The 23,982-nt window shown below is 37.8% G+C and overlaps 1 protein-coding gene across 3 annotated transcripts in view; it reads left to right on the top strand.

Annotated features, from left to right (window-relative positions):
- LOC122792986 (diacylglycerol kinase beta-like) overlaps window positions 1-23,982 on the top strand; it is a 4,078,579-nt gene that overhangs the window by 3,637,056 nt on the left and 417,541 nt on the right. For all 3 annotated transcript variants that reach the window (XM_044060599.1, XM_044060600.1, XM_044060601.1), the window contains one exon: window positions 22,167-22,368. In XM_044060599.1, coding sequence (XP_043916534.1) covers window positions 22,167-22,368 — 202 coding nt within the window. The remainder of the gene's footprint in view (window positions 1-22,166; window positions 22,369-23,982) is intronic.

Genomic DNA, 23,982 nt, shown 5'->3' on the forward strand with positions numbered 1-23,982 from the left:
CACATGCACACACATGCACCCACGTGCACACACGCGCACAAACACACACACACACATGCACACACACCCACACACACACACCCACACACACCCACACACACACACACACACACACACACACACACACACACACACACACACACAGTTTCACAATTGCCATGTCTGGGATTAGAACTCCAACCTAACTAGTATGTTACACTACAGCATTACACAGTTTTTGCATGTGCCACAAAGCTTATGGGGCTAGCCCTTGTCCAAAGGGGTATCTCAAGATGACTGACATCAGCAGGTTTGCTAAAGTAGGACAATGGGAGATGTAGTGACTGTGAATGGCTTCAAAATCATTAATCTACACACAAACACACACACACACATACACAAACACACACACACACACACACACACACACACACACACACACACACACACACACACACACACACACATACACACACACACTCACACACTTGCCATGGCTGGGATTAGAACTCCTACCTAACTAGGTATGTTACACTATATCATTATGCAGTTATCACACCCGCCATGGAGCTTATGAGGCTGTTCTTGTCCAGAGGGGAATTGCAAGGTGACTGACATCAGCAGGCTTGCTAAAGTAGGGCAGTGGGAGGTGTAGTGACTGTAAATAGCTTCAAAATCATTAATCACCACACACAAACACACACAGAATTTCACAGTTGTCGTGTCTGAGATTAGAACTCCTACCTAACTAGTATGTTATACTATAGCAATACACAATTTTCACATGTGCCACAGAGCTTATGGGGCTGGTCTTTATCCAAAGGGGTATTTCAAGGTGACTGATATCAGCAGGTTTGCTGAAGTAGGGCAATGGGAGGTGTGGTGACTGTGAATGGCCTCAAGATCATTAATCTCCACACACACAGAGTTTCACAGTTGTCATATCTGGGATTAGAACTCCTACCTAACTAATAGGTAACATTATAGCATTATGCAGTTATCACAAGTGCCACAGAGCTTATGGGGCTGAAATTTGGCCAGAGGGTTATTTCAAGATGACTGACAGCATGAGTGCTAACATGGGCAATGGGAAGTGCTGTGTGTGTGAATGGGCCATAAACTATTCCTCTGGAAACACACACACAACACTCAGTCACACACAACTTTACATTTGGCAGGACTGGGTATACAAATGCTAGATGAATACTGATTTGTACTATCATGTTACACAGTTATCACAAGCTCCACAGACACTATAGGTTTGAGAGCTAACAAAAGCAAATGTCTACAGTGTTTGACATTGGCACATCATGTGGTATTGGCCAATTGGATGTGTGGTGGTTGGGACAGGCCTCATGATGGAAATCTCTCTGTCACTGTCTGTCTCTCTCTTCCGCACATCTGTGTGTGTGTCTGTTTGACCTGTTATAGTGTGTTGGCCGTGCTTATGTGTGAGTATTCCTATCCAATTTGTTTGCAAAGCATGAATGGTGTGCAATGTGGTGTGTGTGCACAGACATCTGCGACTGACAGATATGTGTAGTCCACTGTTGTCAGACATGGGCTTCATTTCTCTAAGTGTAGGAGCATGCCCAGTATGACCTTCTGTATTTTGTTGTCCGGCATGGGCTTCATTTCTCTAAGTGTAGGAGCATGCCCAGTATGACCTTCTGTATTGAGTGTGTTAATCCATTCCAGGTAGGTTGTACTCCAGACCAGGATTTGGTGTTCTACACCTACAGCTAGTGACATGTTTCTGCTGGATATATGTAGATAGGTTGATAATATAGAGTCACAATGGGTGAAATATAGTGGGATACTGTAACTATTGTATCTGTGCTGCTTGTGTTACATGGTTGGTGTTAGCAGAGATATTCAGACATATGTACTGTTTTACACTGTGATGTATTATGTCATTAACTACTGACAGATATACTTATTTGCTCGCAGTTATTTCCTGGGAAATACAAGATGAATGAAGATGTGTCCAGTATTGTGGTCTGCAGCCTACATATTCTTGCACACTCATGCCATTCTGGAGGGGTAGCTGCAGACACTTGCTGATGGGTCTCTGTAAATGGTCCAGCACCTTGGTACTGTGCTGGCTGAGGATCCCCTGCTTGTACATCCAGAGACATAACAGAATGGCCATATCCTGCTGTGGCCATACCTCTCAGCTGTACAGATTCACCCAGGTTACCCAGAGGCAGGGCTCATATATCTGGTCAGTTCCCCTTCACATTGCAATTTACAAGCAGGTTTGTAGCCACCCATTACCGGGTTTGCAGGCAGGGGTATTATGGGCACACATAAGAGTTTCAGACTTCACACATTCCATGGTGTCCATGCTTCTACATCCCCCCACTCTGTTGTTCTATCCTCTTCCTAACATTATGCAAGCAATATCGGAGAAGTATCCCTATAGTTGTCTCTTCATCCCAGCAGTATTTAGGGGTTGGTCCACAGTTCATGCATGCTATTGGAATTTGTCAACATGGCCTTGCATTTGTGTTCTGTGAACTGTGTTATGTTGTTAGTTGGGACCCCATGAGATAACATACTTTGGCAGTACGGGTGAGGCACAGGCCTTTGACAGAGGACTGTAGGGCATTTGGTTGTGATGCATGCCATCTGTAGAAGGCCAGTGCATTCTGTCACTCCTACATTCCCAAGCTGCAAGCCACTGGATTCCCCTGGGGTGACAGGGTAAGTGTGCAAGGTGTTAATGGCAATAATTCCTGTCCATATTTATCCATTGGTCTGGATGTTGGCAGGGTGCTGCTTACAGCTAGGGACACACCTGCATGGAACACCTCTTCAGCATGCTGCATTCTGTGGGTATTCCCATACAGAAGTGGGGGTCATACTGTACTCATTCCCAACAGCAGGGATATGACCTGTGATAAACCTGTGGCTGATGGTGGGGTGAGCTGAGTGCATGTGTGATATGGAAGCTTCTTGCAGCTGACTCACGGATATACCTGGGACATTCCCCTTATGCTTCCTTGTGCGGGGACATAGGCACTCTCTCATTACTTCAGAACTGTGCCTTTTGTGGTCTTCCAGTGACTGGCCAGACTACATCAGTATTCCATACTACGCAGACAACTAATGTGCTGCTAACCTGTATGTACAATTCCAAAGGTGTGTGTAGTTGACAGTTACATTTTATGTACTCTGTCTAGAGTACTTCCACCTGTGTACTGTGTGTATGTCTGGGCACACATTCATGGCATGTGCATCTTTCAGATGGTGACAGATATTGACATCTGAACAGTGAGTATGGATGACTGTTGAATTGGGTCTTGCTGGGATACATTGTGGTTGGCACTGCAGTTGTCAGAACATGGCCCTGTCATCAACAGTACTAGCCATAGGCCACTGAGATACAACCCTCCATGCCTACATGCTGAGCACTTCCACACAATATAGAATACACAACAACCTAACACACAGACCCCTGCATATCGTACACATGCAACAATCTGTCCTGTAAATTGGGCCAGCTCAGGTAATCTGTGTGCCACTGTTATTAAACCCACACGTACATATTACTGCATTTCTACATAGGATTGTGTGGGGGGGGGCACACCTGACAACTGCAACCATTTACAATTACTGTACTGGTATTTTAGGTACTCTGTTGGCTTCCATTTCATTTTGTATTCTGACCTATTATGCAGACTAGAGGCATATCAGTAGAGTACAGATCTTAGGTTATATTGACCTATATTTCAGTTTCAGACATCTTGCCCTTCAGAACTAACATACAACTGCCAGACCTGTTGTAGTCTGTCTGTGTAGGTCTGGAGGGGGGCTGTTCTCCATCACCATCAATTGGAGGCCTTATTCTTTATGGTTATCTACATCTGCCACATCACACACACCTGGAAAAGGCTGGCACAGATTTATTAGCTATGTCCCCTTCTGCTCAGACTATAAGGTAGCTATACTGCCACCAGACACTCCAAAGCCAGCAATTCTAAGGCTCTTACAAGGGTACCCAATTATACTGAGTGGAATTAATATTACTACAAATTATAGTATTTGATCAATGCAGTAAGGCTTTCAGGAGTGGCCACAAAGTCACCAAATAGATATAAGTACTCTCAAAGGTTAAACTATTCTCTAAAGGACCAGATACAATGAAAAGTTTAAATATATTTAATAATAAATAATAAAAACATGAAAATATGGAAAACCTATTTACAATAAACACCAGAGTTTCAATCACAGGAAATATTAAAATAACACAGGAATAGATCCACACAGATACAGTAAAGAATACTTAACTAATCTCACTATAATTTCTTGACTGAACTAAAGAATTACTATTCCCTGGTCACTTGCTAGAGCAAGGCAGGATGAAATAGGTGAGTGGTCTTCCTTCTTTATCAGTTTCCAAAAATAATGTATTAAAACATCATTTCAGTGTACAGAATGACATCACATTCATCTGGTCATCTGACTTCTGGATCCCAATCTATTACCCTTCCTAGTAACTGACCCAGACTCTTGCACATATGTGTCAATAATACACACAAACAGAGCTTTGCAAAGATCGGTTGCATCTTCTGGAAGTCATAAAACAATTTCAAACTTATAACCTTCCAGAGTAGCAATTAGTTCACTGATAAAGACACTACAGAAGGCTTTCTAGTGCTTGTTTTCCCAGACATTTTATCTCTGGCTGCAATCAGAGCTGTAAGATACAATCTTTATGGCCTAAATTAAGTAATTTAATTTCACACTATTTTTCAAAGTTAGCTGGACCAATATTAATCTCTTCTCTTCCAGTGTCCTCTGTTAGCATATATACATTTCATCAGTTGCAGCAGCACAGTTTGATTTAAATGTATATGTTTTTTGTGTACAGCAGGACACACTGTTGGTACATTTTTTTTAACACAAGCAGCTTTACAAATACAGTTTTCAACACAATCATCCATACAGATCAGTTTGATATACAATTGGCATATAATTCTTTACAAAATTCCAGCTAGCTATACTGGCATATGTTACATGTCCACTGCTCTACTTCTCCTGGCATAGCTGGCAATACCTCACATTGTCACAGACCTTCTCAACATTAATGACATGAAGTTGGGCATATTTGTTTCAGCCCTCCACAAGTTTAACAAAATCAACAAAAGCCCAATCTTTCCACTTTTTTCTAGATCCATATTTCACAAATGTGTTTGATGCTTTTTAATCTCACATTTATTCACTAATTTAGTGTTGCTGGTCATCTTTCCCTTTCATCTCCATCTCCCATCTGCAGACAGTGGTTCAAGTCCAAGGTACTCTCAGTTCTTCTAGTCAGATTCTGTGCTTTTTTCTGTCTTTCAAATGTTTCCTTTGGAACACTGGAAAAGGTCTCACCAGCAAAGTCTCTCTATGAGCATTACCATTAGAAGCATGAGAAGCAGAGTCCCCTTCTGTTTGATGGCTCACTTTTTGATGAATAAATAGAACATGCTGGAGGGATAGATTCCTGTCACAGAGACTTCCCATGCTTTGCAACAATATTCCAAATTACATCAGGCAGAGCCTCTCACTAACACTCTTCAAGAGAAACCTTGATGAGTGGATGGGTAACTGAAAATACACCCTTGGGATCATTTCATTGACTCTGTTTGACAGAGGATCAGTTAATTAATCAATGGGGCGGCGAAAGCCGGCACACTCTGGCTAGGCTTATAAATGCCCTCGGGCAGATAGCCTAGTACCTACCTATGAACCTATGAACCTAAACTTTTGTATTTCCTACTTAGCCTGTTCTGCCTCACAAAATGACTGAATACAGCAGCTTGAATTTCACACCTGCTTTTAAACACTCCCGAATTGTAGGGATAAATTTGATCTCTTCTGTCTTGTATGCAGGGAATAATCATTTTCCACAAACACTATCTACTGTCTGCAGTTTTTAGTGCTTTGCCCATCTGCCACAGTTTTGTCAGGATAAACTCTTTCTGGTGGTATGATTGCAACTTTATTAATACTCAGCTGCTTTCCCATGGTCAAGTTTGGAGCATATAACACAATGTGACCTTTCAATTAATAATTCCTGATGCCAGTCTAGTTGCTTATTTGTACTTTTATAAAATTAATACAGTCTGTTCCTTCCAATTTCTCTGGTGCAGCAGAAAATTTCAGGTTTTCCCTGTGTGTACTGTCCTCTAATGCTACCATTTTTTGAAACACCTCTTCTTGACCAGTTTCATACTCAGCCAGCCTTTTCTTTATTTTGACCTCTGCTTTTTGCAGTTTTATCAGTCCATCTGAATAGCTGTTTAGAGCTGCTTCCATTTCTCCAACCCTTTGTTTTTATACTCCTTCAATGTTTCATTTATTTTAATCAGCTCTGAGCACCTTTGATTTTTTTCCCCTCTAGATTACTGGAAACCATGTCTTGCACCAAAGCTGGAGCTTGAAGTGCTTGAAGAGCTGCAAGATTTTTCCCAACCAGTATTTCCTTTTCTTCACTTTTTCTAGTTGGTTTTCTTTCAGGCATTCACAGAGACCATGATTTCTGCAGCTTTCACAGGGTACAAACTCTGCACCTAGGAGACTGACATTGGAACTTGTATCACCCTGAGGGCCTACTGTGGCTCCCTCTGTATGTGAGTGCTCCCATCTACATGCTAATGAGGGCTGCCATCACTATGTTGATAAGCTAAGCCCATGTCTATGATTACAGCTGTTTCACATGCAAATCTCTGCTTGCATGCAGCAAAACAACCTCAGATATCAGTTTCTACCCCCCCCCCGAGTAGGTGAGGTGACATTGCTTGTCTCTTCCTATCTTCTCCTGACAGTTTCTTCCATTGCTCAAGTCCACTAATTGAACTGAGTTCATTTGAATAATAGTCATAGTTTTATCCATCTGTGCCACACAGCCAGGGTTTCTACACATTGGTACATATTTTATTTAAATCAGTGTTGTGGCACGAAGGTAATCAGTTAGCAAAAACCCCATTAAACATGGATCAAAAGTTAGAGTCCTTACCTACTCATCTATGTATTTTTGAGGCTGTTTAATGTGTCTGACATATGTCTATGTATCTCTCTCTCTCTCGCTCTCTACATATGTGTGTGTGTGTGTGTGTGTGTGTGTGTGTGTATGTGTGTGTGTGTGTGTGTGTATATATATATATATATATATATATATATATATATATATATATATATATAAAATTGGATGGTTTGTTACACATAACTGGGATAATCTGAATTGTATAGGACCCCCTTAATTTTGTTGAATTGTAAATAATAGTTATCATTCATATGTTTGCATGTAGTATTATTTAAATACATTTCTATTTTAAAAGAAGTGTATAATAGTTAGTCCTCAAACACTTTAGGTATCAGAATAGATTTGCCTCTGTGAAACCTATATTGTAATGCATACATATTCTGGTAGGTACACTGTTCCATGTAATTAAGTTCTTCTACTGATGGAATCCTTTTTGTACATTTACACTATCTACCCTTTTCTGTTGTTCAATGGTATATACCCATAAAATGTTATTGTATTCTAAGGTGGGATTCACAAATGTTTACTAGAGCTTTATCAAGTTAGTTTCAACCCTTAATGAAAATATCCATGTTATAAGGATCCCAAAATCTTTGTATTCTTGAAATTCTAAGGTTGTATCATAAAGAGTTAAAGGAGTCTGGCAAATTGTTTTAAAAAACAAAACTGTTCTGATTACCCATGATTCATTTTGCTAAGAGATTTACTGTGTCCATTTCTTGATTGGAGACTGCTATAAATCCATTTATGCAGTTGTCTGAATATTTAGTATGCCAACAGTTTTTATGTCTTGAGATTCCCCAAAAAACTAAATTAAAACTTATTGGTCCCATGACATAACTTTTTTTGGGCCCTCAGCCTCAAATGATAGAAACAGAATGGTTTGCACTGTTACTGTCTGTGTCCTTCCTGCTAATTGATTATTAATCCATTGTAGACAGGGACTGCATTACTTATCTATTAAAACATTGTAAATCACAGTGTGTGGTAGAGAGTTCAAAGCTTTTTCAAAATCAACAATATTAATCCTGTTAAGACATACATAATCTACTGCTATGGTTATTTGATGAAAAATTTGACTAAATGTCTTAATTTCACTCCCCCTTTTACAAAACCTTGCAATGTTTGCCAGTTGGTGAGGTGAAGTTGATAGGCCTGTAATTTTTGGCATTCTTTTTCATTTCCTCCTTACATGTTGGTGTGATAATAAACTACTCCCAAGATACAGCCATTATACCTATTGCCAGTAAGTTATTGAAGAAATTATGGAGGATTGGATTAAGTTCTTTCCTTAAGTATGATCGTAAAATTCCTGGAATGTGTTCAGGTCCCACAAATGTATTTTACTAATTATATTAAAATAATTAACTTCTTATGCTATTATAGGACATATATTATTTTCCAAAATTCAATACAGTGGTTCAGAATTATTCTAATGTAAGTTAAATGAATCAGTCAGAGTCTTAGGATTATATATTATTTGATAGTTTCTCTTTGATATTGAGTAGATGTTTTTATAGTACAATTTTGTTGTTCTTGTTGATTTTCAGTATTATGCATTTTTGTTTCATGCTGTCTTTTCTTTTTGTTTAAACTGCAACCAGTCTTACTTATTCTTTTTAATTGTGGTGTATTGCTCTTTGTTGTACATTTTTAGTAAAGCTGGAAAATCCTTTTCTTCTTTTCTAAAATCTTTTTCCAGTATTGTTTCAACAGTAAGCTAATCTTTTGGTTTTTATAGTAAATTAGATAATTTCTGCATCTTCTTCAGTACAGTGATAACACATTTTTCCAATTTAGAGTACCTGGATTCAGGTTCTAATGTTGACTATTTATTTCTCTTGAGTGAATTCCTGACTGATTCTTAGTTTATATTGCCGTAGTTGTATTTTGTACTATTGTTAAATACTGTATATCTATGAAGGTTGAATATGAATGAATTGTGATCTGATTTTCACATGGGAGTATTGATTTTAATGTTGGAAACAGTATTTTCACAGCTGGAGATAATAACATATAAGTCCCTCCACACACACTTACACACACACACACACACACACACACACACACACACACACACACACACACACACACACACACACACACACTGTTTTTCCTTGACCATCAGTTTTAAGCTACGAAAGGGTATGCGATCTATAAATTTTGGTTCAAAATCTGAGTGCATTGCTACATTGGGCCAGTCTACATTTGGGTAATTAAATTGCCAATTAATTGTACAACTTTTGATTCTACTACATTGTCTTAGTTGAGCAGGATAGTATGCTGCTTGTTGGAGGTCATTAAGGAGCTTCTGTAAGTAAGTATTATTCTCACATTGTGACAATATACAGATCCCTTTATGTCCACTATTAACAACAGTAAATCATTATCTGCTAGTAGTAACTGAAAAACTATGGACTTCTGAATGAATAGTAAGATGTCCCATCTCTAGATTTCTCCCCTAAACATTTGGACCTAGTGTAGTCTAGAAAAATAAGATATTTTAATTCCTAAGCTCCTACAAAAGCCACACTTTTAATGTTTTTCAACTTCACAATGTTAACTAGTCCTTGATGTTTATTGCCTATACTTTGGGTGTTACAATAATCATTTCTCATAATAATAATAATAATAATAATAATTAATTTTCTTCTTCTTTGCATACTAATGTCACTCTTCCATATACTTTTCCAAAAAAAATGATAAATATGGTCAGATGATCCTACTCCATAATGACTCGGATGAAAGCCATTCTCCACACACTTGTAGGAATCAATAATGCAGTCTTCCCAGTAGGTAATGAGTTTTATTGAATAAACTGTCATTTCATCATAATGAGGTGCTAGTTTCACTTAACTACATCAATTTCACTGCTTTAAGAACTTGTTTGTTACGCATTTTCTGATAACTGCCTACCAAGGATTGTGGTACAAGTTTATGGCAATTAGCATTCTGCCTCACAGCAGTAGATTCTCCAGTTCAGTTCCCATCTAGGTTGCTTTCATATGGATTATGCATATCCTACCTTTCTACACAAGTGTTTTTTACTATCGGCAGTAGTTTCCTTCCAAAGACATGGTTTGGCTGACTATGCATCATAGATGTGTATTATTTTTGGGGTTCAGGCACCTGGAGTGTGAGACATTTCCCTATGGTACATTTGGTTGGGAACACATGGCTGAAGTGACATTCAGCTGCACAGAAATATGGCTGTTGAAAATTCTGTGTAGGCAAAGAAAAGAATGCCGCACCATGCCCACAACTTCAGCACTACAGACAAATGGCAACAAACTGTATAAATCTCCAAACTGTTTATTGTTAGCGCTTTCGTTCAAGACAATAGATGAACTTCTTCAGACAACACATACCCAAGATCCCATGCTGTATATACAGCTATCAATTAATTAATTAATTAATTAAGCAATTAAATAATTTCTACAAAATTATTGATCAGTGTCTTAAATTATTGGAGTTCACAACTTCAATAATGAAATGCACAGGGCGAAAATAATACCCGTGGCCTCTTAGGCAACATGCGACAGCAAGCAGCATGGCAGGCATCGGTGAACATGTGGCAGTAAAACTGCCATGCAGCAAGGACAGTGCCTTTTTAACCGATGTGTGTGTGTGTGTGTGTGTGTGTGTGTGTGTGTGTGTGTGTGTGTGTGTGGTCCACACCCCCTTCACAGTGTCAAGGGAACATTACCTAAAAGCACACACTGAAGCATAAATGTGACTGCAGTCGCATGCAAGATTTCCTCCATGCTGTAACACACTTCTACATGTTGTAGTGACATAACCATGTACTGTGCACTGAACACAGCACTCATTACTTCTCTTGCCCCCCCCCCCCCATGAACTTGGTTATTAAAGTTGTGGGCATGGGAGTGTGTGCTTCTCTTTGCCCACATGGAATTCACAACAGCCATATTTCCTTGCAGCTGGATGTCACTTCACCATGTGTTGCCAGCCAAATGTATGATAGGGAAATGTCTCACTGCCTAAGTGCCTGAACCCATTATTTTTGTGATGCATGCTATTTACTTAAATACTTATTTGATATTTATGTATAATTATACTATAAATCGACACATGCCTGTTGATAGTTTTATTACATATTTATTTGTCATGTGACTGTTCTTTCATGTGATATCACCACTGCATAGCCTTAGAACAGCTATACTGGCTAGAGCTTCCATAATATTTTACCGACTGACAAATATGTATTGCCCATAGCTTAATATCCATCCATTCACAACCCCTTTTTCCTATTTTTGTATATGGGTTCAGAGTGTCACTTCAACAGTGATAATAATCTAGATCCAAGGTTTACACCATCTGGTGGCTAGCTCCACTGCAGGCCTATAACCTAATATATAGGTTTATAGATTAACATTAAGCTAACTGCCCTTAGCAAGCCATTTTAAGCCTAGCCAATTATCCCTTGTGAGACACAATCCCTGCACCTTGTGCTTGTAAGGCAAACACCTTAACCATTAGGCCACCCTCCCAACCCACCAAAAACTGTCCAGCACTACAGATCACCATAAAATATTGTTCCCCAATCAGGGAACTACACTAACAAAATAAACCACTTTTACTAACCACCAAATCTAATACTGCCAGTGACTTGTTCTACTCCTGCTATGTCTCCCAACTTTAGAACTCTCTACCACTATACTAAAAGCAACTTGAAAAATCATCTTAAGTAATACCTAAATAACCCCTAGCTATTCTTCTGCTCAGCTGCTGGTTAATATCATAACTGTAATTTATTACTTTTATTTCACGGCATACTATTAATACTGTATGCAATTTTCTGTCTTCAAATCTTTGCCCTCTTTCAAAATACAAGTCTGTCTTATATCATTTCTCACTCTTGAAATGTTATCTAAGTACTAAACAACTGATAAGCCTCTCTCTCTCTCTCTTTTCTCTCTATCTATCTCTCTCATTTAGCAATATCTGTCTACAGTACTTTCTGTTTTTCCACCTCAACTTGACCTTTGGCATCAAATCAAAGCACCCAGTTTTATTACTCACAAGTATCTGCTACTGTACTGTAATGTAAATTATGTTTATCCAATGTATGTCAATGTAGATTCATCACAATATTACAGACTTCAATTATGTTCATGTACTTTATGTACTTTTTAGAAAGTTTTTATTTAATTACACGTGTTTGTACTGCAATTGTTGTATGTATCTTTTATTATTTGTATTAATGTATTTACATTGTATAATTTTTGTCTGGAGCTTTCCTGTGTGCGATTATGCCGATATGTAACTCCCCTGTCTCATCATCTGTTTCTGGATTTGGATAAAGAATTTGCAGTTCTGTGAAAGATCTTTGTGTTTCCAATATCACCTGTATGTAGTTACAATGCATTTACAGTGCAAAATTTACAATTTGCCACGGGTTTTGCTATATTTCAAATATTGCAGGGGCACTTTTGACTGCTGAAGATCTCAAGCAGAATCGCATCTAACACTGGTGAATATGCATGTGTTATGAATACGCAGGATCACATCTAACACTGGTGAATATGCATGTGTTATGAATACTGTTGCAGGGATCTCTCCCTTGAGAATCCTGTGTTGTTGTGACTATACTCTTAGATACTATTTTTTTGATTTCTTTCATTATTATCTTATGCATTTGCTTATTTATTTTTGTTGACTGAGGTTGCTTAATTGGACACAGGCTGCCAAATACACAGGATAAACAGTAGCTTGTTCCAGTTCAGCCATCGGGGGGGGGGGTAGAACAGTGGTCCCGTCAGCAATTGCTCCCATACAAACAAAGATTTGCATGCACACAGTGACCTGAAAATTTTGTGTCAAGGGACTGGCAATCGCAGACTGGTGTTAATAATTCTCTGGGGAGCATGTGTGTCAGGAAGCAAAAACAAGCCATAAGAAGAACACAGGAATCTCCCATGATAATGTGGGTGTCCACATCTGTCACCATGGGACAAGGTTAATGGAATTAAAGAGAAAGCCCCAATAGCTTTGGTGCATGATCGCTCCATTATCAGCTACCCACTCAAACAGTGAAGGAGGACCAATCAACAGCAGGGCTCAATGTTCAACAAGCAGAAAGGGAAAAATACATTTATTTACTACACAGTAGTTTTAGTACACTGAAATGACTTTCCTTAAAGTAAACAAAAAAAATTGTGCTAGGAACAGAAATGATGTTCATTTAATCAAGTGTATTTTTTCCTACAAAACTACTTGTATTTTTTTACTATTTCCTTTTGCTGAATTATGTTCTTTACATTCAGCCATGATCTAACAAGCTGTTTCAATTGAACAAGGCTGAAAGTTTTTTTCTTTCTTTTTTTTTTCTGATGTTGGAGATGATACCATAATGCATATGTTGCAACTAATGCCAGACTGCAAGTCAGAACTCATTCAAATGAACAGGCTAATCACATCATGGTCTGTGAAACATGAGATGATAAAAACAATGCCACCCAATCATAATAGCTGAAAATAGATGTTTTGGTTCAGGATATTTTCCTAAAATTAATAAAATTTATCTAGTACTCTGAATAGCCCAAACTGGCTAAAATACAGGCTGCTTTTTAGGTGGGCATGACCTAGGTAGGTTAGTTAGGTAGTTCTACTGGAGCAAATTTGCATTATGCAGGGAGTTTTTTTGTTCAAAACATCCTGCAGTTCTGTTGGGATGTTTATTTGTGTTTTCATTTAACAATTTTTGGATTACCGTAGTTTATCAAGTTCAAAAATTCTGATTTATTATACTGGTCAGTTTGTCTAGGTGGAACAACAGGATTATGGATCACGTTGTGAAATATAACATCAAAACAGATACTTTTCTCATTTTTTTGTACTTTGTTTCAGCAAAATAACAATAACCATCTTACTGGCACTTTCATTGGCCTATTAAGTGAGGCACAGTTTACATTCTATATTATAAATGAGGCACAGTTTACATTCTATATTATAAGTGAGGCACAGTTTACATTCTATATTATAAGTGAGGCACAGTTTACATTCTATATTATAAGTGATGCACAGTTTACATTCTATATTATAAGTGAGGCACAGTTTACATTCTATATTATAAGTGAGGCACAGTTTACATTCTATATTATAATTGAGGCACAGTTTACATTCTATATCATAAGTGAGGCACAGTTTACATTCTATATCATAAGTGAGGCACAGTTTACATTCTATATCATAAGTGAGGCACAGTTTACATTCTATATCATAAGTGAGACACAGTTTACATTCTATATTATAATTGAGGCACAGTTTACATTCTATATTATAAGTGAGGCACAGTTTACATTCTATATTATAAGTGAGGCACAGTTTACATTCTATATTATAAGTGAGGCACAGTTTACATTATATATTATAAGTGAGGCACAGTTTACATTATATATTATTATTAGTAGTAGTATGTTTACTTTCACCACTTGGACATTTTTTATTTTATCTCAATAAAGTAAATGTTTCATCAGAATATACATAGATGTAGCTGTCCTATTCCTGTCTACCTGACATGCTATACATTCATAGAACTAAAGCATTTGTCACTCCATCTTAAGCTTACTACGCAAGTGTACTCACGTATATAACCAATTCCTTAATTCAGTAGTTACAAACTGAATTTGAGCAAGAGAGTAAGCTGTGCTTCACTTCTTAGGCTTACAGTATGTGAATAAGTATAGCCATTGTTGTAAGTTCCACAGTAGCAGACATGAAAAGGAAGCACAATGCAATACCCAGTAAATCAAAAAAAGCAGGTGCAGGGCATAGTATGCTGCACGGCAAGTATTACTAGTTCAGTGTTCCAACAGTAGGAAGTACACTTACACACATGCGTTTAGTCATTGATTTTTCTGTTACTCTGTTAACCAAATATAGGGTCACGGGGAAGCTAGAGACTTTCCTGTCACTAAGTCGGTAGAAAGTAGAGAACTAATCCTGAAAAGGGTGCCATCTTGTTTCATGACACATGTTCTTAGTCAGTCAATCACTCACTCACTCACTCACTCACTCACTCACTCACTCACTCACTCACTCACTCACTCACTCTGTCACTCACTCACTCACACAGTCATGCACGCATAATTTATATACCTAATAGCAATATGATGGATCACTAATTTCTTTACAGCACATGTAAGAGAAGACCAGAGCACTCAGTGAAAACCCAGTTAGATACATGGGGGGGGGGGGGCATACAAACTCTATACCGCAGGTACCCCAACCACAAACTGAACTAAAGTGCCAAGTACTGTGAGGCAGCAATGCTAATCACTGCACAATTGTGTGGTCTCTCATACAAATCACAGACCACAAACATACAACAGAGCACACAAAAATGTGTCCGGTTACAAGCAAATTAGCTCCAGTCAGCTACCCTGAGGAGGCAAACATGTTCTGAAAGCTTGGTCATTTTTAGAATAAGATGTATGCATGTATGCATTTACTGGAATTTTTTTAATAGAATTATGAACCATTCATTCTTACGGTATAAGGGCTAAGGAGCTGCTTGAGCATATTATTAATAGCTGGCTCCTCAGGTAACTTTATGGATAGTTGGTCACTAATTTGTGAAAATGTAAAAATATGTAATATTGTATTCACTAAGCACTGTAAACGATAAAGACAGTGAAACAACATTAAACAAAATGCAGCTGAAATTTGATAAGGTAGAGTCTTACAGTGGAAACAATATGAAAGTAGCATAGTGGTCATTGCCAGGTACTGTATTAGCCATAGCCCAGATAATTGGCCCAAGTGGCCGGAATGATCTGGTGAATGCTATGAACCTGCTGGTTTTGTTGCTGTGTTTCAGCAGACCTACATATTAATAAAGATATAGGTAGGCTAGGTTCATAGGTTCATAGGATGATACTTGGTTATTGGCCCAGAGGCCCTTATAATCCTAGCCAAGAATTTTGCCCATGTTCCCTCAAAGTAACCACTTGTTTCCCCTGTCCAGCAGGGACACAGGTGGGATCCCAGGAGTATATTTTCTGTTTCCCATCCAGTCATCCAGGTTCCTCTTAAAGAGGGCTAGAGAGGTAATCTGTTTGACATGGAGAGGGAGTCTATTCCATAGACAGGGGAGTCTTTGGGACACAAATCTATCCCGCCAACAAGTTCTATTAATGTCACAGACCAGGTTAAGGCCTTTCATGCAGGTTGTGTGAGTGGAGTTTGTCTTATGGATATGCACCAACTCCATCAATGCTGAGTCTGAAATGGCCTTGTATGCCAGACACAGGTCACCTCTGAGCAGTCTAGACGAGACTGAGTAGAGGGACAGGGCTTTAACCTATCTGTATAGGATAGGTGTTTGGGACCCTGAATTTTCCTGATCATTAACCTCTGTAGACTCTCCAACTGCTGCATGTTCTTTGCAAGGGACATGCCGAAGGGGGCATTGTACTCAATAGTGCATCTGATAATCCTGGATTTCCTGAATGAAATACCCTTATTTATGAGGTGGGCCATGTAGAATGCCTTCCATACAATGGAGGCAACATGGTTGTCAAAAGCCAGGTTGCTATCAACCTGGGTGCCCAAGTCCCTCATGACTGATTGCATGCTTAGTACATTGATACTGATGTGATAATTAGTGGGGGTGACATTTTCTCCAAAGGGGATAATGATGCATTTCTTGGCATTCAGTTTGAGACCATGCTTCTGGCACCAGTCATTCATTTGGATAAGACCCTCTTGGTGGATGTTCACATCCCTTGGGGAATTTAAGACAGCACCCAGCTTGCAGTCATCTGCAAACTTGGTCAGCCACAGACCACTGGTTTTGGCTTGCATCTTAGAAAATTATATCCCAAACAGTAGAGGACCCAAGACTGATCCTTGGGTTACACTGCTCATTATGGGTCTACTACTAGAGGTGGCTTCCCCTACTTTGACTGAGTGGGCTCTATCAGTGAGCCAGTTAGCTACCCATCTGGTAACATACGGGATGATGCCTAGCTGGGAGAGTTTATCTATTATGCCCTAGTGGGAAATAGTGTCAAAGGCTTTGGCTAGGTCAAGGTAGGTGGTATGCACCATCTTCCCCTTATCCATGGCTCTGGTTAGTGTTTCAAAGAAGTCGACCAAGTTTGACAGGCATGATCTCCTTTTGACAAAACCAAACTGTGTGGGGCCAAGCATTTGGAGGTCGCCAATCTCCTTGTTTATAAGGTCCAAGATAATGCGTTCCATGGCCTCGCAGATCAGGCTAGTTAGGCTGATAGGCCTATAATTACCTGGGTCAGTGGAAGCTCCACCTTTGTATAGAGGGATGGCAGTGGCTGTCCTCCATTCAGCTGGGATGAAGCAGGTGCTCAGGCTTTGGTTGAATAGGGTGTCTAATGGAGCTGAGAGCTCGTGCCTGAGTTCATGTAGGATACAGCCAGGGATGTTTTCAAGTCCCACAGAGACTGTATTTTTTTTGCCTTTGAGAGGGCATTAAGGACCTGCACCATGGTGATGAGGGAGGGGGGCAGGTGCTGGGGATGTCTTGGTTTACTGATGGGGCTTTGTGATTGTCCTTGGTGGATGTGGCCAATTTGGACTCGAAGTTAGTCTTAGAGGATTTTACCAGTGACCTTAGGCAAGAACATTAAGTGGCAATGGCTGCTACCCAAGTGTGGTATGGGCATCTTTTGTTACTCAGTAGCATCCAGGTGTTCCTCTTGGATAAAGAAAGTGAAGCTCTGTACTTATAACTTTGTCTGGGTATCTGCTTGAATACTCTTATGCGGACACAAAAGGTACTTCATTTTAGATGGTATGTTCCCTCCTGGGCTTCCTGCATTTATGTTGTTATTTTGTCCAACTATGAGATGTATTGACCATTTAGCTGCATTTCGGATTACTGTATTACATGAAAATGGTAAACATTTTCATAATTTAAATTTTTATTAAAAGAAAACATGTTGTAGCTTTTTCTAATGTTTAGGATATGGATATTCTGCTTCTTTGTTTCAATGGGTCTGCATTGTTTTAATGCTGTATTGCTGCAAATTTCTTAACATTGCAGTATTTTTTCTGACAGAAGCATGGAAAGTAAAAAATTTAACTAAGATAAGACCTCAAAATACGAGGCTTCTTTAACAAATGACAATATACTTTTTCCTTTGTCAAATGTAAAGAGGTTGAGGTGCCAACTTCTTGAATTCAGCTCTATGATGTTGAATTTCAGAGTTGTCTGATTTCTTCATGACATATCGCTGTTAGTGCAGTTTCAGTGTGGGCAGTGACAATCATGCTTTTTTAATGTAATTTTCTTTTTTCACAGTGGTTGTGTGACCATATAAAGGTGTATGGGCAGTGCGGGGGGGGGGGGGGCAATACCTTCCATGACAACTCAACACTTTAACTAGATTGTTTTGTCTATCTGCAGCTTCAAAAATAGATACCTAACAAAATGGAGTAGAGCTTGTCTTTTTGTATTTTCCAAAAATACAAAGCAAAATGTAATACACTTGTGTGAATTCATACAAGTTTTACAACTTAAATAATGCATACTAGGCTAGGTATTCTTAAGCCAGTCATAAAAGTCCTACATAGGTCATTAGGTTTTATGTTATATGTAGTGCCTAATAACATTTGTACGAATTCATGCATTCTCAAACAAATACATCTTGTCATGTTATATTTCTTATATATGGTAATGTTTATATAGTGTTACTATGTGACAAGACATCCTGTATTCTGATATTTTGACAGCTTTGCCAGTCATTTACCACAATATAATTAGAGCAATACTGACATTCTTTATAAACAATGCATCGCTCCTTTCAGATATCTGGCTGAACTGTCTGACTTATTTTCCTAATACAGATATATTCTAGATGTGTATTATTATATGTGCATGATATGTTTTACTATAGAGAATTACCATATATTGATTAGTTATATTACCCGGACATGTAGCCTGGCATGCATTGTAAGTGATAAAGGCACTGAAACAAAATTAAACAAAATAAAACATATAATGCAAAAGAATAACATGGACAGTATGTTGAATGAGGTTGGACTGATGACAATGGAACATATCTAAAAGCGTTACTACTTTTCAATCAGAAAAATAATTTTGAACATGACAGCAACTAACACTTTATGACATTCTTTTGATATGGGAAGCAAATGAAATCATGAACCCCCCTCCCTTAAATGAGCTGCAGAGTTTAAACCAATATTGTTATTTCTGCTATATATAAGAACAGATTGTTTTGTTGTTATAAATTAAAAAAAAAAGTTTATTTACTTTTTTTAAATTGTTTGGTGGATGCTTACATTAAGATAACTGCTTTCAGGTATAACCTATAATAGCAAAACATAAGCATACAGAAGACTGAACAACATAGACAATTAAAGGTCAATTCATTATTTGGAAAGTTGCCGAAGTCATGAGCAGTAGAACATTTATTACATAACATTTTTTCATAGATGCCTTTGATTCACTCTGTCAGTAAGAAGTGTAATTTATAAATACCATAGATGGTTATATATCAGGGTAAAAGTATGATCACCTATTGAGCTAAAAGAATAACCCTGCATATGAAAAAAACTATACCAACAAAAATTCACTATGACATCTGAAGACACGGCTATAGGTCTGTAATAAAATAATTAAAAAGACAATAGTAAAAAGGGTTTCTGGTTAATTGAAATCTGGATTACTAATTTCAGTGATCTGTAAATACTTCAGTATAGTCTTTTCACAAAACTTTCGCTTCATGCTGGACAGCTTTGTATGAAAACTGACTGTTAATATTAAGTCACTATTGGCTATAATGTATTTTGAATTATCATCAGGGATGATAAGTTATTTCACAAAGTGAGTGTAGAATACTTTTTATAATGGTAAAATGAAAAGAAACGTTTCTGTTTAGGTTTAAAGAATATGAGTTGTCACATGCAAAAAATGCTGGTTAGAGTAGTTGTATAGTGTGTTTGGTTTAAAATACTGAAAACTGACAATGTTATAAGGCTCTATTTGTTAAGTTTTCAACTACTGAACTACAATATTTCTGCCCATAAAGAGTAATAGTATATGTTTATCTATGCAAAACAAACATTAAATATACTTATATTTTGCACGGAAAAGTTTTGAAAAAGTAAATTCAAAAAGCACGTTTCCTGCTATAAAAATTGCATTTTAACCTGTTGACCCAGAATAATACCTGTTATACATATTAGTGACAGTCATATTTCATTAAACTCTCTGAAGATTATCTTTTTTTTGGTTTTGGATGAAAACCTCATAAACTGTCGAAGCTGTGATATTCACTTCCTTTAAACAAATGTAATTATGACATCAGCAATTTTCAGCATCTGAGATTTTCAATAGCTTGTCTGTCACATAACCCTCCCTTTTAAAATGATTCAAGGTAATAGTTCTAGGTGGCAAGGTAGTTTTTTACATCAGAAACATCAGACTTTGTGGCAGAATTGCAACTTGATACTGAAGTCATCATCTATCAGACAGAAGACCAGAAAAGATATGTAGAAAACCAGAATGTTAACAATGACCAAGATACATCAGTAGGACTGTGACACCAATAAAATACAGTAAAATTAAATATTATTTCTCTTGTGCATGGATATACATTGCAGTGTATTTAGCTTATTATGTAATTTATTCCTTAACAATGGAATCTGCCTCAACTTGAGGACATAAAGTTACCCAGCAGTCCTCGGGTGGTAAATGCTAGAAGAGTGAACCCTGTGAAAATAGTGCAGAGAGGAGAATGACGGTTGGACTGATGACAATGGAGCATATCTTCTGTTTATTTTTAAGGGATTTTGTTGGCAAAAAGAGCTTAAAATGTTATCTTTATTTAAATGGTTGGATGATGGCAGGCTGAATACCTGTGAGTGGCTCTAAACTGCATTTTGTGAGGCTTTTTGTTTTATGTATTTGATAATGTAAACTGTACTTTTTTGAATTATAGAAAGTGCATTTTTCTTTACTACAAATTTTTCATGTAAAAACAAAAGGAAAAGCCTCTTTGCTCAAAGTAATCCACTTTTGTATTCCTGTAGGTATTTTTCAGGCAGGCAGGCAGGCAGCTAACCAGAGTAGAATGAACACATTCTCAAAAATCAAGCAATAAAGGCATGAAGCAATCCTTCTTTGAGATTTAAGTTGTCTGGTTTATTCAAAGTAATGAGCTTTTTCATCATCAGATACAATGTTTCTTCTTGAGGATTGCTTTGTGTTTTAATTGCTTGGAATGCACTCTTGTAAGTGCACTGATACCCTCTTAACATTATCCACTCCCATTCTAATAAGTGGATAATAGTACGAGGGTATCAGTGCACTTATGAGAGTGGGAGTGAGTGATAGTACAAGGGTATTAGTACACTTATTAGAATGGGATTGAGTAATAGTATGAGGGTATCAGTGCACTTTTAAGAGTAGCAGTGGGTAATAGTATAAGGGTATCAGTGTACTTATAAGAGCAGAAATGGGTAAAAGTATGAGAGTTTTAGTCCACTTATAAGAACAGAAGTGGGTAATAGTATGAGGTATCAGTGCACTGAACAGAAGTGGGTAATAGTATGAGGGTATCAGTGCATTTATAAGAGCAGAAGTGGGTAATAATATGAGGGTATCAGTCCACTTATAAGAATAGAAGTGGGTAATAGTATGAGGTATCAGTGCACTTATAAGAGTAGACGTGGGTAATAATACAAGGGTATCAGTGCACTTATAAGAGTAGAAGTGGGTACTAATATGAGCATATCAGTGCACTTATAAGAGTAGAAGTGGGTAATAATACGAGGGTATTAGTGCAATTATAACAGTGGGAGTGGAGACTAGTGCTATCAACATTGTCATTTTGCCAAAATGAAATTAGATCAAGACAGCACAAAGTATCCCTTTTTCTCTTATAATAACCTTATTTCCCTTGTCTCACCATTTCCCTTGCTCCTTTCAGTCTACCTCGTATGCTGATGTTTGTTCTCCTCCTAATGTTCTTACTTAAGGATGAATGTCTGCTCTTTTATTAGCTTTAGTATAAATGGTTTGAATGGCAATTCAGTAGCATAGATCATACATATGGCAATACTTTCTTTCATATTCCTTCACTCAGTAATTCATACGAAATGCTGGTATTTGCTTTTCCCACAGTGCGACGGCATTGTACTAGATCTGAGTAATACGTCACTTGAAGGAATTGCAGTTCTTAACATTCCTAGCATGCATGGTGGCTCCAACCTTTGGGGAGAGACGAAGAAGAGGAGGAATTACAGTCGTATTAACAAGAAAGTGCCAGAAAAACTGCATTGCACAACTGTCACTGATGCAAAGGAACTCAAATTCTGCGTACAAGGTAGGGCTGAAAGAGTGAGCATTTAAATGCAATGTTGGTTTTAAAATAATGAGAATATATTTCTTGTGACCAGACAATTATTATGTTATCCTGTTAGCACAATAACTTCATTTTCAAGCAAACACGTTGAAAGGTAGGCTTGCACAGGTGCTTGAGTCTTGGTTTGATTATTCAACTGGCTTTTAACATAATAGTCTTCATTTACCACAATTTTAACCATAATGAATCAGATGGTGTCAGGCATAAGCTTTATTTATTGTAAAGAGGAGAAAATGAAAAATGTATGAGACTGAAAATCTTGTGTAAGAAGGAACTGTTACCTAGAAAGAACTAAAATATGAGAGTTTATTATTGTTTTTCTGTGAACTGAACTGATAGAAAGTACCCCAACTTACAACATGGCTCAGTCAAAGGTAAACTCTGAATATAGTTGTCGTGTACTAATAAGGCCCTTGTTTATATTTTGTCTGTCCTAAGGTTAGCACTATGTAAAGGAAGAGTACTACGTAGGAGATGTGGTTGTATTTTCTACTCATTTAATATTATTTACATATTTAGTATGCAAACTTCATGGGAATTAAAAATGCATAGGAGTCAAAAGGGTCCTATGGAGAATTTCAATACTTACCTTGATATTCTGGATCAGAGTACAGATCAGAATTAGTCCAAGGACCATTTACTTATAGTGAACATCTACCCTCAAGGGGCACTTTCATCCTCTAAGACAGCAAGACAGGTTTTGTCTGGGAGAATTTACAGATAACCATCCAATTGTCAAAATTATTTTTAATGTCAGGTGGAGTATCAGTCTGCTCAGTATTGTAAGTAATTTATTCAAGAGATGGTGTAAGCACTGGGAAATGAATCCATCCCACCAGTAGGTTCTATTTATTTATTGATGGAGATTTAAATGCTTTGCATGGATGTTGGAGGAGCCCTTCATTTTATGGAGGTGAAGGAGATAGAAGACAAAAAGTGTTCTTCATGGCAAGAAAACCCAGATATAGGTCATCACATAATTTTATGAGACAGAGTACAGTGCAGAGTTTTGAGTAGATCTTGGTTGTTTATGGTCTTTTGTTCTTTATACCACTGTTTTTTTTTTTGGGGGGGGGGTTCTAGTTATGTGATGTGTTGGAAAGATACATGTCTAAGGGGATGATGAGGACTGAGTGTAGAAATAACTTCTTCAGACCTAGAAGAATTTTGAATATTAGTTGAAGGATTTCCTCAACAGTTTTGCAACATTATGGTCAAAGGATAGTGAGTAGTCTTTGAAGGGACCAAGACCTCTTATGATTGAATTCATTTGGAGAGAGATACCAATTAAATTGTAAATAGTAAAAAAATAATAATTTGAAAAATATGACAGTGCTGTGCTTTCTTGCTTTTAATTTGAGGCATTTATCTTTACATCACTGGTTCACATACATTAGTTGTTTTGGTACAGTGAAGCTTACAATTATTAGCAAACATAAAGATCATGGTTTTTGTAGATAGGAGAAATCAGTCCTAACCAAGAGGGGGTACTGGAGCGCTGAGATACACCCCTAGCCACACTTTTGCTTTCTGGGATAACTCTGCCTTCATTAACTGTGTGTATTCACTCACACA

The sequence above is a fragment of the Protopterus annectens genome, chromosome 2.part0, assembly GCF_019279795.1.
Source record: "Protopterus annectens isolate FY-2018-M chromosome 2.part0, PAN1.0, whole genome shotgun sequence".
NCBI classification, from domain to species: Eukaryota; Metazoa; Chordata; order Ceratodontiformes; family Protopteridae; genus Protopterus; species Protopterus annectens.